We start from the raw sequence: 14886 nt of genomic DNA, 5'->3' as shown, positions 1-14886 counted from the left end.
AGCTTCCACTGCTCAGTATGCAAATTACAAATGACCCCCTTCATCCCTCAGGTAAATCCCCTTAACCCTTTCATTACATTTGAGTTTTCAGGGCATCCCTTTTTTTCGGGCTGTGACAATTTTCCGCCGCTAATCAATGAAACCATTTTCCCGGGATTTTTCACTTAATTTTTATTTGTTTTCAAGCCGATAAGGAAAAAAATTTCAAATAAAACCCAACTACAGTCGTAATCGTTTCACCTCATTAAATATGCAAATTATTTTAAAACCACTTGAATGTGTAAACATTGACAATCCCGTAACATTGACAGTCCCGACTGTACTTTGGTTTATATGGTATGTGGAAAAAACTGAATAAACTGAAAAAACTCAATATTTGATTATTTGCTTTGCAGTTATATAGTATTCTTAGCCTTAATAAAAAATATTCTTAGGACTGTAACTTTTCTGTAGTTCACAGCCCCCTTCCCTTAAATTAATTTTCCTTCCTCTCCAATGACGCTTTGCACGTAAATCCCATTAAAGGCGGACACGCAACTTGACCAGAACCATCATAGTCATTATCATCATCCAATAGAACCCTTGACGGACTGTTGTTCTAATTCAATTTCCTTCTGGTCACTCCATTCCGGCTGACCGCTGGTCACACGTCATTCATTCGGTTGGTGGGGAAAAACCAGTTAACCTTTCCAGGTAGCCCGACTGCAATTCTCTGTTTCTATTTCTCCGCTGTGCATTCCGCTCCTCTTATCGCCAGCGGGACATCAACTGCGTGTCTCTTTCGTGTAATTGAGACAAATGTTAATTGAAACTCTAGGGCTTGGTCTAGATATTGTTCAGACCTTGAGGTACTCAGTACCTAGTTTTAGATCATATAGTACTTCTAAGACTTTTTAACAAAAAGTTTACGTCTTACCGAGAGTTAGTAATTATACATAGAACGTTCTAAAATAAATTTTAGTACCTAAGCAAATATTATTATATTTAAATTATTAGGATATCTTAAAAGATATATAGATATTCTAACTAAAATCTTTCCATATCAATTTTTAAATTTAATTTTTAGAAAAAGTTTTAACTTGAGCTGTTATTATCAGTACATCAAATATAGAAAAACTGCAATGTTACTATCATGATACCCCTTATATAGTATGCTCCTACACATACCATATCATAGGTACTCGCAGGCGTGGAATGCGGAATATCAGGGAGTGTGTCCAGCGTGCAATATTGAACAGTTTTTTGATTGACAGTATCGCGTGGGTGCGATAGTTAAAAAGGTCTAGATGGTAGGGAATGATATGATGGATAGATCGCAGACAGTTGTCGGATCCAGGAATTTCCACGAATTTACCCACAAGTCGGGCATAACGGACCAACCCCTATCCAAACTCAACACAAACCCGACTTGAAACTAAACTGAACCTCTGTTGTTTGGAAAATTTGCGCGAAAGCCCCTTCTGCCTTTGTCTTGCTTTGAAAATTTTCAATATGCATGCAATTTGGAAAATTTTGCATGCTCCCGGCAAAAAGAAGTCATAATTAAATTATTAGGCGCGTTCCAACCCGCTCTGATTTTTTTTGGCATATTGGCCATTGTTTACCTTTTTCCACACTTTTGGTGGCGATATGTTTTGTCATAAATTTGCATTACACAATGAGAGGTTGGGACCGAAATCAAAGTCTATAAATTTGTCACGGGACAAAGAATGACGAAATTTCTTTCTTCGGGTTCGGAAAATTATATATTGAATTCTTTGCATTTTCTAGGGGAGCAGATGAAATAGATTTGTCTGCTCGCTGAGCTGTCATAATCATAATTTCTGCTATTTTAGTGCGGGGCGTGGCCGTCATTTTTGCAGGGGGTAAATGAACAGCTGCTAACTTTGCAAATTTTTTTGAGGATACGCTTAATTAAAATGGCTAAATAGGGGTTAAATATGAAAAATGTTATTAGTTTTAAAATTCTTAAAATTTTAGGTTTATAAAAGGCCATTTTTTAAATCGGGTTTTAGCAACTTATACTTGAATAATTAAAGCGCGAAAACACCCAATTGAATGTTGAAAATAAATAATATAAAACGCAATTTCACCTGTTTATGTTATCCCTTTATTAATTTTATATGTTGATCTTAAGTACTGCACTCTAAAACCATTACCACTTACCTTATGCTAATTCTTAACCCATTCGCTGTATTTAAAACACGCCACATCGCTTACTTAAGAGATAATCGAAACAGGTAAGGTAATAAAGTTTAAAGCACTTCATTAGGTTGCCAATAAAAACTACAAAACCGAAACCCCGCCGAGATATTTGTTACAGCTCTTTATTACATAAAGTCGGACAAGCCCCGCACATATTTGTTCAACAATCTCCAAAGATGAGATCATTAGATGATAATACGCGCGTAGGTGGGTAAAATAAGAGGAACTGGAGAAAGAGACAGGGGAGAGTTACCAATAAATTTTCAATTTAGTTCAAAGATCCGTTGACACTTTTATGTGACATTTGTGGGTCCGATTTCAAGCCAACAGGTTGAGGTACCTCCGCCGTTGATTTAGCTCCTCATAAATATTCCCCTCAGCCCGAAAATCGCCAATTATGCTTTAGCCTGATCGCCGTATATAACCATAATACCATTATAATCAAATTAAAAACACTCACCGAATGCAATCAAAACTGCATAAATTACATTTGGCTCGCTCACTATCAACCTAAAATAAGAGTTATGCGCTTATAATTTTGTCTCATAGACAGTTGTACCCTACTCACTTGGGGTTAGATTAATTGATTCGATATTTTGAATATAAATATATATACTGAGGACTAAATAAAATAAGATGGAGTGATTACTGAACATAAATTAGTTGACTTTTGCAAAATTCAATTGATGTAATAGAGGGAGGTACGACGTATATCAAAATGTTATAGTATTTTCTGCTAGAAAATTATATTTAAATATTACTTAAGTTTGCTCACTTTATTTTGGATATTTCAATTTTTGAAAGATTAAATAATTTTTTTAAATCAGAATTTAAAGTGTAAAGTTTACTGTTAGACGATTTAATTTTTTAATATAACTTAAGTTTGCTTAGTTTAATATACATCTTTCCAATTTTTTATTGCGTAGATAATTATTTTTTCAAAAATGTCAAAGGTGATTTTGGTTTCATTTTAGTCCAATTTTTTCTACTACCATTTCCTCAACCAAAAAAGATTTTTTTATGACGCGTGCGGGCAATTTGATGACGATGCTGGCGGTGCAGCGCACAACGTGATGTCGGCAACTGAAAAACATCGCGGCATCAACATGGCAACTTTGCCGTTGGATCGACAACATCAACGACCCACGCACAACAGGAAGCCTTTTGGCCATCCAAATCGACACGCATATATATCCCGTACTTACAGTTGAGTTAAGATTAGTAGAAATAAAAAAATGAGAGATTTATTGCATCCTTGAAATGCAAATGATACCGATAAAAGCTGATAATAGTGTTTATCATTTTCATACATGTTTAGGAACTTTCCAATTTTTAAATAGCTTTTCCTTACTCCCCCGATGTAAGTAGTTTTTTTATATCAGCAAGTTGTTATATCAATGTGAAAAAATGTATTTTTTTTTTTGTTTTTTGAACATTTTGTTCAATTTCTATTCCTACTAATTAAAATGTACTTAAATTGAATGAACTGCCGAAAACCTAATTAGAGCTATTAACTTGACCTTCGGTATACATCCCCTTAACTCGTTACTTTGATCCAATCTTGGGGTCCGTTCAGGTGGAATAGAAAATAAAGTTGGTCCACGAAAAATATACAAAGTATTCACATAGTAACTACAACTATGACAACTTTCGGTGTTTGTTCGTTTGTTGTTGCCTGTTTTAGTTTATTTTTAGTTTTTTTTTCGGCTACAAGCGTTTGTGGTGTTCGATATTTGTTGTTGGGTCAACAGACACAGATCGCTGGTTGTGTTGCTGTGTTTTGGCAGCAATTAATCGGCATTAAAATTTATAACACCGGCATAATTAATGGTCTGCTAATATGCCATAAAATTAGTTACTTAGCAGCCAAACGGCGTGTTCAATTAAGGATTTGCTTGTGTACTCGAGCTCTGCTTCCCCGATGGCATAAATCAAAATGCTTATCACGCACTACAGATTCGAATTCCCGGCACCAAGGCACAAAACTCGCCCGCCTTCAAAGATGTATTTGCCAGCTCTCCGCCGAGCTGTATCCTAATTGTCCATAGTAAAACTCGCCCTGATTGGCGCGTAATTGTATAACTTGAGCGACTCTAACCCCAAGACACACAGTCCCAACTCACCTTCTCATCTCCTGGGTCGGGAATAGGTCAACAGGAAGTGCCATAATTTGCCGTATTGTTGACTTGAGTCGGTCAAAGAAAAGACTAACCGATGGATTGCTCTTATGTAAGATGATCGAGGTGCAGATACACTTTATGATTTTTATTATTAAATATTTATCAAATTTTCCCATTTTTTTAACATTACTCGAATTTTTAAGCTTTCAAAATATTTTTAATTTAGGACAAATGTTATGTCTTCATTGAAATACACACATTTAATTTATGTTAATATATATATTTCATTACTTCATACTTGTTAATAGGAAATGGATTTTTTTTCTATTTTATTATTCAAGTTGCTAAAAAATAAAACAAAATGAAGTAGTTTGGTTTGTTTTCATAATATGCATTTTTTTAACAGAAACTTAACATTACTGCCTTGACTTAACATCTTAAAAATGAATCCGTTTTGAAAGAAATGCTTAAAATAAAATCTGTTTGCCCTTCTAAAACATATTTTAAAAAAATTTATTCTATTTTATTTTAAAAATTTATAGTCCATGTTCTAATACTTTATCATAAAAATCATGGGCAGTCGGTGTTCCGCTTCGGCTTTTCTTTCAAATGTCAAGCATTGGGAAATGCGATGCGAGATTTTTAGCTTGGGGCCCCCTCCGTAGTCAATAAGGAATCTCCGTCGCTCAGGAGGAAGTTAGCAGGAGCAACTGGTTTCGCTCCTTTTGTTGTTCGTGCCCCAAAGACTGACATTCATTTAATGTTTATTGTAGTCGACTCGACGATGTTGATCCCAGACGGCCCCATCTCAAATCTCACATCTCCCAGCTGCCATCTGCCATCTACTTTTGCACTGACCTTTTGGCTCTGCGAAAATTGCATGGAAAATGTGAAAAGTCGGCGCTGCAGGTGGGGGAGGGGAAATGGGGAATTATGTAGTCAAATTGCTGTTGAAAATGCCTTCATCATCATCATGATCTGACGCTTTTCCCCCTCCTCATATTCGCTTTGTGTTGTTTGACTTTTCAAATTGTTAAATCCAATATGATTTATGTTAATGCTAATGGCAAAATGTCAAGTGTTGCCCGAGGAACTTCTTCGTCTTCTTCGTCGGCTCTGCGACTTTCTAATTAGGTATGCTTAAATGGGTTTTAATGTTATCACAGGCCAACAAATGATTTATCAGGTAGTTGCTTTTCATTCGAATAAAAGCAAAGAAAGAAAACCACTCAAATTGACTAGATGAAGGAAATCGTTAAAATAAACAACTAAAACAAGAAGGAACGCCTTTTCCAGTGCTTTGACTGTAAAATAATGTACTCACCTAACCACCTTCACTTATTAAATGGTTTGCGGGCCGACCTCTGCTATAAAGTATCTATGGTTCATGACCAGCATAGTCGATCTAGCCGTATCCGTATGTCGGCCTTTTACTCTCTACTCAAACTAGTCTCTCAGTACTGTATATCATACAGTTCCCAGTAGATATGATAAAACGAGAAGGAACGTTGAACGCTGTGATCTCGGACTAAAAATAAGATTAAGACTACTTTTAATGCTCGGACTAATTGTGCTTAATTTGATGCTTCCAAGGAAATGATTTGTCAGGGTACATAAACTTCGACATGCTAAGGCTAGCTTCCTTTCTTGTTCTTTTTTTATGTTGATACAAACTAGTAACAATTACAAAATACATTGTAAGGAAATTTACATAGATAATCGCTGTTTCCAATCCATTAAAATAATTACATTTAATTTGCATGTTTATTATATTAGCCAGAGTTTACACTGACCACCGAAGATTTTTGCAGGCTTAACTTAGTAGAAATTTATGACTATTGCATTAATTATTATGCGCGAGGGAGAGAAAACGAGAAACCTTTAGGAAGAGATTAAAATGTAAAATGTTTTCAGTGTATGTATTATGATGAAAGACAGTATAGACAGCATAGAATATAAGCCATAAGTTAAACGTAAAAGCGGCAGTTGAGTGCAAAAAGTGCTGAGCTAAGAACATAAACCCAATATAAATTGCTTCGGGATTTATTTACCGCTTCGAGGTTACTACCAGGAAAACTCTTCCAGAAATGTTTCTTTCCTTAATTATAGGAGCTCTGATCCTGACCCTGGCCTGGGACTTTTTTCGCAAACTCCAACGGTCTGCCATTCTTAAGAGGTCAAAGATCACGGGACCACCTACAATCCCGCTACTGGGTAATGTTCTGCAGGCTTTAAATTTGGGCCCTGACAGTGAGTTTTGCATAACATTATTTCAACTGCATTTATTAAAGGATTACAATCTTACCTATCTAGGTTACATCCACGTTTTTGGCGACAATTTCAATAAATATGGCAAAACCTTTCGAGTCTGGATACTGGACGAGTGCATGATTTACACCAAGGATCTCAAGTACTTTGAGGCTATTCTTAGCAGTAGCACCCTGTTGGAAAAGGCTGAGCTCTACCGATTTATTCGTGAGTTCCTTGGCGATGGACTCCTCTTAAGCACGGGAAGCAAATGGGCTTCTCGGAGAAAGGTTCTCACCCCAGCATTTCACTATAAATACCTCGAGAGCTTTGTGGAGATAATGGATAGAAACAGTGGAATTCTGGTGGAGAAACTGAGAAAGGTTGCTGACGAGAACACACCCGTGGACCTCTCCAAATATGTTTACTTGGCAGCTCTAGATGTGATTACAGGTATATATATTAAGAAAATTATATTACAAGTTGTATTGAAACATATTCCTGTCTATATAATATTTAATTAGAGGCCGCCATGGGGGTCCGAGTGAAAGCCCAGAATGACCCCAACTGCGCCTACAGTAAGGCGGTCAAAAGGTGGTTTGCTAATAGCTGCATAGAATATACCTTCTGATGTCAGCATCCTTTTCAGTGTGGCCTCTATCGAGTCGAACCGCATGTCAAGTGTTACGCAGCGCTATAACTGGCTTTTTCCGCTGGCGGCCCCTTTGGTTTATCGGCGATTGCAAAGAAATTTACGTATTATGAAAGACTTTACAAACAAGGTCATTCGCGAAAGGAGAGCGATTCTAGAGCGTTCAAGGGCCGACGGTAGCTACCAACCGCTGAGTAAGTGTAATGAGTCATCAATAAATTACCCAAAATATGTTTATTATCTTCTAGGTCTGGAAGATGATAATATCGGTCGCAAACCTAAGATGACCCTACTGGACATCCTGCTGCAAGCCACTATTGATAATAAGCCTTTAACCGATGTGGATATTCGCGAGGAGGTTGAAACTTTCATACTGGCGGGAGATGACACCACCACCAGTGTGGTGTCCCATGCCTTACAGGTCATTTCAAGGCATCCAAAAGAGCAGGAGTGCATATACGAGGAGCTACTGGCTGTCCTGGGTCAAGATCCCAACACTCCAGTGACCCAATCCCAATTACTAGATCTGAAATATCTCGACTGCGTGATCAAGGAGACAATGCGTTTGCATCCACCAGTTCCCATACTCGGAAGATACATCCCCGAGGACTTGCAGGTTGGGGATAAAACCATTCCCGGCAATACAAGCGTTGTATTAATACCGTACTATGTCTATCGAGATCCGGAGTACTTTCCTGATCCTCTAACTTTTAAGCCGGAACGATGGATGAATGGTAAAGAGGCTTCTCTTGCTAGCTTTGCCTACATTCCATTTAGTTCAGGACCCAAGAACTGCATAGGAAAAAAGTTCGCCAACCTGGAAATGAAAACGTTCATTAGTAAGGTCATACGACATTTCGAACTACTTCCGCTTGGTGAGGAACTCAAGGCTACATATACATTTGTATTGAGTTCCTCGTCGGGAACTAACGTGGGTCTAAGGCCAAGAAAAACGATTAAGTAAAAAAGATTTGTTTTTCTTACATTACTTCCTAGATCTAGTAAAAAATTTAATTCTTATCGATTCACGGGCATAGTAGCGTGAAATTTATAATATAAATAGAAGAAGAAAACACATTTATGGTGTCGAAAACGTTTTCCTCACTATTTACACACTTTTAAACGAATATAATACCACTTTTACTGATTTGTAATTTGTAATTCAATGAAGAGCCAAATAGGAAGTAATAAAGTCATTTACTTCTTTTCGCTTTTTTTACCAGTTAAAAGCACATGCTTACACATTTTTCAAATTCTTTTTAATGGGTACAGGTACAGGTACATGACCAATCCAATCCCGCGGGGTTACCGAGGTGTCAGGCAATTACGTATTTATATTTGCAGAGTTTTTACCTCAAGGCTGATTCTGTCTGTATGTGCTCTATCTAATGGCTTGATTCATTTGTTTATTTGTGCCCAAAATAAACCCGAGCCCCACAGACACACACATGTTTGGCCTGCTCCCTTTCATATTTTGAACGTTTCTCGACTGCATTTTGATTAAGTAGAAAATTTAATTTGTTAACATTTGAACTGGTGCGCTACTCCCCAGTTGCGTTGGCCATGTAAATGGAATCGAACAGAACTCGGAACGCATAAATCAAAACAGCATTGACAGCATTTGGGGCATATTTTTTGTTTATTTTTCAGTGATAAAGCGTGATCTGGGGGCGGCCCGAAGGCAGTTTATCAAAATACTTGTCAGTTACTTAGTGGCCTATCGGCAGAATGTGCGTATCTGTGCGACCGACTCTGTTGCAATTAAGAGAAATTGCTGGCCAACGGACATAAATAGAAATTAAAAGCGCAACGCGAATGATATTACACCATTAAATGCGCCATTTAAGTGCAAGACGACAAGGCGGCGATTTAATTACAGCAAATTGCCAAGATGTTTCGACACGGCCCGATGTTCAGGGGAGTTGGCAATGCGTTAATCCAATTTGTGTGCCATTAGATGACCCACATTGAAAGTGGGCAAGTGGACAAATGGGCGAATGGGAAGCGGAGTTGCACAGATGGATGGATACGGATGACCAGGGTAAATGCGCTGGACGGAGCTTGCAGCTCGTGGTTCCAAGCATTGGCAATGTCAAGGTAACCAGTTTTGATTACAACCTGGAACACGTCTTCGCCTCCATATCGCTGACATAATTGGCAATGACTTCGTGTCTGGTTAGAGTGCAACACTCGGAGAAAAAGTCATAATCAGATGACCTTCTAAAATGGAGGGTTTTTTGATTTTGGAACCTTGCATTGTAGTAAGACATTTTTATATGAATTAATGATTGATTTAACAAATATAACACAAAATTTCAAAGTTTTTTTTGGAATACAAATACTTTTTATTTTGTATTTAAGCAATTGTGATATTTAAAACTTCAATATATTGATTTTAAAAGGTTTGATCAGTGTGATTTACACGGGGTTAAATTGTTTTATTTTTTGAGGTAATTTATGGGATTTGGGGGATTTATTATATTTTTCTTTTACCCAATTTAATTATTTAAAACCTAGTTAATTTTAAGTTCTTAAGAAATTTTTGTATTTTATAAAAGTGCTTAAAGAATTACACTGATCCAAAAAATAAAAATAGGTCCAAAACTATGTTTGAAACTTTCTCTGAACTATTTTTCTCTGTGCAGAGTCATATGTTCTGACTGCAGGATATCCGTCTCACAGAAATTCATAATTTCGAGAAAATGGTCCCTGCTCCGAGCCTAGGCACTTGACTTGATTGATTGCCAACTCAGAGACTGCCAGTCGAAAGCCATTTCCAATCGAGCTGAGCCCACGGAAGAGACGACTGCAACTCCTGGGCTATCCGTGAGTACGTGTATCTGTATCTAAGCCAGTTGTTCCATATGTGGGTCGTCGATTCGCCGTCGTCAGTGCAAATTTACACAGATATTTGCATGAGTCTGGCATATTACACTGAAAGAGAAGAGGAGTGGCAGGGTATGACAACATGGGGATGGGTTTTGTCGGGCTGATGATCGATTAGGTTGCTTTTAAAGTGATTACACGGCTGTGGTAACTGACCACTCAACTATGCCAGTCGTTAACTGATATCTTTACAACATTTTTACTACAGGGGAAGGCCAAATAAATGTTGTAAGCTTAATATAACATAAATAATTCACAGTATTAGGAAATACATCAAAGTTACTTCTTCGATACAAAATATATTGCATCTTCTATAATACTAACATAAGATAAACAAAAGAAAAAGGTTTTTATTGATTGTACATTTTAAAACTTAAAGGAAGAAATATTTTAAAGCTTTAAAAAAATTTTTAAATTAAATACTAATTTAAAGAAATTTGTTGTATAAATTATGACTTTGCGCTCAAATATCTCAGTAATGTATATCTAAAGCATTTTTAGAATAATTTAAGAATCTGTGCAATCAAAATGAAAAGTAAATAAATAACACTTAGCAATAATGGTCTTTTAATGAAACATTTATCTCCTTAAAGCCAGGTAACTACTTCATATTTAATATTCATCCATAACATTTAATTAAAATTATAATTTTATTGAACATAAAATACTACATTACATTTATACAAAGGCATACAATTTATTATTTTTAGGTAAGGTTCTGTTTTGGGGTGCCCTAGGGTATCCCCAACTTCTGTCGTTTCTTGCTTTTCTTTTTCCATTACTCGACTGGAGCAGATGTCGTTGGCACATGAGTCTGACTTCGACTTCACTTGAAGCCCCCGAAACCCACTCCCCCATTAATCTCCCTCTGCCCCCAGAAGTGTCGAGGGGTAAATGACTCCAATTTGATTTGTTTTGGTTGCCTGGGCTCTGCCATTGATGCTTGTTTGTGTTGAATTAAAATCGCTTTTTGGACTGGGAGCTGTCTAGTCGGTAAGCTGCTCCCAGGCGCCCAATCCGACATACATGTCTATATGGCACACATGTATGTACGTACATTTAGACTCACATTCAACACATATAGATAGGCCTGTGTGCATTGTATAAATTGTAAATTGTCTTTATCAATTTGAAGTGCTAGGCGGATTATTTATGCAACTTGCCATGAATATTTTCATAGATAAAGTGCGTAAATTCGCTGTTCTCATGTCTCAGCTGCAGTTTCAATTCGAATCTCAAGTTTTTGGGTCACTTTGGGCTTAAATTACGTACTGCAGACCATGGGCAGAGATTGGTGGCCGTTGAAATATTTAAATGCTACGCCGCTGACAACTTCATTTGAGTGGAAGTGTAAGATTGGCTGGGGAAGTGGGAAATCGAGGGTCTGCATTCGAGACTGTCATTATAGGCGGTAATATTGAAGTAGGGGTTAATGATACGTGTTTTAAATTTTAAATACATTCTATTAATAGCTAGCTAGATAGTTGTGCTTACAATTTAAAAGCTAGCACTAAAAATTGTTTCCATGCTGCAGTCTATTATTAATTTCTGCAGAATCTTGATCCTGTTTTATTTTTATTTTTAAGTATAAACCTTAATATCGAACTGATAGAGCCTGGTGGTCAACTACGAAATAACAAAATTAGGGCAAACAATGGAGGGGATTAAAGCAGGAAGCTGCCCGCACAATGGGCAATCAGCGGAGGTCCTCCTCCCTCGTCCTGCGACCTTGTCCTCCTCCCCATTTCCAATGGTTTTAACCCCCCTTCCCCTTTTTCTGCTCTAATTGCACTTCCTTTGTGCGTGCTGGTTGTTTGTTGTTGTCGGGGCGTGAGTTCTTCGACAGCAAAACAGGATTTCCCCATCCAGGATTTCCCTGCCCGTCCATCGGTCACTTTCACCACACGAAATAGTTGCCATTCGCATTAGGAATCGAACTGTTAATCGCTTTATAATACCGGGCCACCGCAGAAATTTTGCGCAAAAACATTAGCAGCTGGCCGAAAAAGATCACACATCCCCCTCAAATCAAATGAAGCGCATCTAAGCCTTTGGCTACTGTCCCATAAAAATCTCTACGCATTCTTGTGGATTTTTATTCGGCACTCATTCGAATTGCTTCATTTTGAACTTTCACTTTATTTATGGGTCGTTTTTAATTAGTTTTTGTTATTTTTTGTCCCAAAAATTCATTGGAAACCCCTTTTTCCCCTGCTAACGCTAAACATTTTTGACATGTTTATGGTGTACATTTCTGCGGGTTCAATCAGGGGAAAAGGGTTGATTTTCAAACAGTTCGAAATGTATTTTGCACTTGATAACTCACAATCTGGAAATGTGTTAAAGGGACCAAAGTAATGGCTCTGCTGATCGATTTACTTTCTCTACTGAAAATATTACGTTTTCATTTCATTTTTTTCGGGGTCAAAGGCAATCATAATTTTGTATTTACTTTGCGAAATTATGTTTGTTTTACTTTGGGCGTGACTGTATTTGAGTGTGTGTGTATTTTTAGGTGCAAAAAGAAAGGAATTTTACTTTCGTAAGGGAGAAATTACATTCTTCAACCCAAGAATAAATATTGATTATAAGTCAGGAGGAAGGAAAATAATTATTAACAGCGATGTCTTTAGATAACAGTTTTTTAAGGCACTGAAATATTTGGTAAAAACATGGGTTTCGGACAATAATTATAAGAGTATTTATATTGCCAATTTCTTGCACACTTTTTAAAATTCCTTGAAGTTGGGGTACAATTTATTACTCTACTTAACCCTCACAATATTGACACTAAGGTAATCTTATCTGCTGTCATCTTCAAATTTTCCCGCTACTTAAGGATAGGTACTAGCAACTATGTAGATCGGGGCTTTACTAGGTGTCATTTTTTCTGTCAGTTGCCTCCTTGTTTTGACTGTACTTCGCCGGCAGCTGGCACTTTGCCTCGATGACTACAGGAAAACTGAATTGCAGCGGCTACTTGAAAATGGGAACGGGGCGTGAAATTTTCACTATCTGTCTATCTGTCTTTTTTTTCACGTCCATCGCTTGCACGTGTAGAGATTGCCGAGATAATGACATTTGACATATTGTGAATCGCTTACGAATGACGAATGTGTTGTTGTGCCATCGCTGCGACACTTTCAAGTACAGTGGCTCCTGGCTCCTGCGGCGGAACAAAACCCAAAAACAGGAGACCATCACTTCACGCAGGCGCAACTGTCACGGGCAATTTGTCACAAATCAAAACGAAAGCAAAGCTAAGCCCGGAAGTGAGCCAAAAGGGGTGACTACGAATCCGGGGGCTGCGCAGGCGCAGCTACAGATACAGATACTGTATCTGAATCCTTGTCTCTTCCTGGGCGTTGTGTAATCCATCAAATGGCATTCGGCACGCTTCGCTTTCCGCTGACGAAGCGTGTCAGAGAAACGCCTACCAGCTGGTTCGGCTGGAAATCATCCTTTCTACACAGGGACAAATAGTAACTGTTTTCTTGATATTTTCAGTACATTTTTTAGAAAGAATTCCGCTTGTGTTTAAAATTTTAAATGTGTTTAAATGTTTTTTTGAAAATTTTAGAAAGTTTTGATTATGTATGTTTTCAAAATATTAGAAAATTTTCGTAAGATATAAAAAGGTTTGTATTGTGTTTACCAAGTTTTAAGTTGCTTAAACTTGATTAAGTATTATAATTTTATTAAATATCTATATAAAACTTGACCTAAAAAACGGGTATCTAAAATAAAATAAAAGCGAAATGTATTATAATGATCGAAACATTTTTGTTTTTACTGATACCGATGTGTTATTTTTTTCCGGTGTAGGACTTCTATCCTGAGCCAGTTCAAATGGCTCGTAAAATTTCGTAGCTCGTGCCATAAAAATCATCGACCTGAAGACTTCCTTCTGATTTTGTTGTGACACAATGCAAGAGGTAGAATTAGGATTTTATGTGCTCGTAACTTGCCCTAATTAAATGCAATTAGTCGAGCCGAGCGACCAGCTGGCAGGACCTCTTCTCAATTAGCCCGAAAAATGCATAAAAAATTTATATGCGTTTTGTAAGTGTCACAAAAAAAATCATAAAAATGAAACAGAATTTCAGTTACTTTTATGTGATTTTATTTTAGATGCCCTAGAGCGGGTCACAAGGGGCTTTCCTACCCCCTCCATCCCTATATTTTTCCCTTTCAATGCATTTTCTATGCAAAATACAAAGAATTTTCATCTACACGTTTTTTAATGTATTTTTTATGAATATTTTGGTTCGTTACACGCCTAATGACAGTTGATGTTTAATGGGGAACACACCCCGTGGGCACAAGCACATAAATCAAGCAATGCCATTGCCTAGATTTCTGAATATGCACCTCTACATAGTGGATTTGAAATCAAAGAAGCATTTTTGCCGCCTCACTGCGGACCTTGACTTGCCCCAAGCCAACGAAGACGAGAACTCGCCCTATCGTCACCTGAGGTGAGCCTCACCTTTAATTAATTAGCAGCAAAAAGGTTACTCATTTGTTTACCATCTGCCCCCTCAGATTTTCGCCTTAAACTGTGTGCATAATTAGACAAAGATGCGCCCCGAATAATGAGTCACGTGTGGTGTTATAACACCCCACCCACCTGGTAAAGCCCACGTGCTATTTTGTAACTCAAGGTTAGGCTCAAATGAACCCAAATGAACTCTGGACTTGGCTATCTCGGGAAAAAAGAAAAACACTTTATTGGAAGGAAGAGAATAGCCAACTACTTTGTAGAAGTCGTCTTTA

General features: G+C 37.5%; 1 protein-coding gene across 1 annotated transcript; it reads left to right on the top strand.

Moving 5' to 3' along the window:
- The first annotated feature begins 6335 nt into the window (after positions 1–6335).
- LOC108009272 (probable cytochrome P450 4d21) lies at positions 6336–8216 on the top strand. Its single transcript, XM_017073490.4, has 5 exons — positions 6336–6575; positions 6639–7025; positions 7097–7166; positions 7222–7418; positions 7473–8216. Exons 1-5 carry the CDS (start codon positions 6413–6415, stop codon positions 8186–8188), a joined length of 1533 nt encoding a protein of 510 aa, XP_016928979.3. The 5' UTR covers positions 6336–6412; the 3' UTR covers positions 8189–8216.
- The last annotated feature ends 6670 nt before the right edge of the window (positions 8217–14886 follow it).

The sequence above is a fragment of the Drosophila suzukii genome, chromosome 2L (genome assembly GCF_043229965.1).
Source record: "Drosophila suzukii chromosome 2L, CBGP_Dsuzu_IsoJpt1.0, whole genome shotgun sequence".
NCBI classification, from domain to species: Eukaryota; Metazoa; Arthropoda; class Insecta; order Diptera; family Drosophilidae; genus Drosophila; species Drosophila suzukii.
Note: the sequence above shows the minus strand (reverse complement) of the source record. Positions and strands in the feature narration are given on the sequence as shown.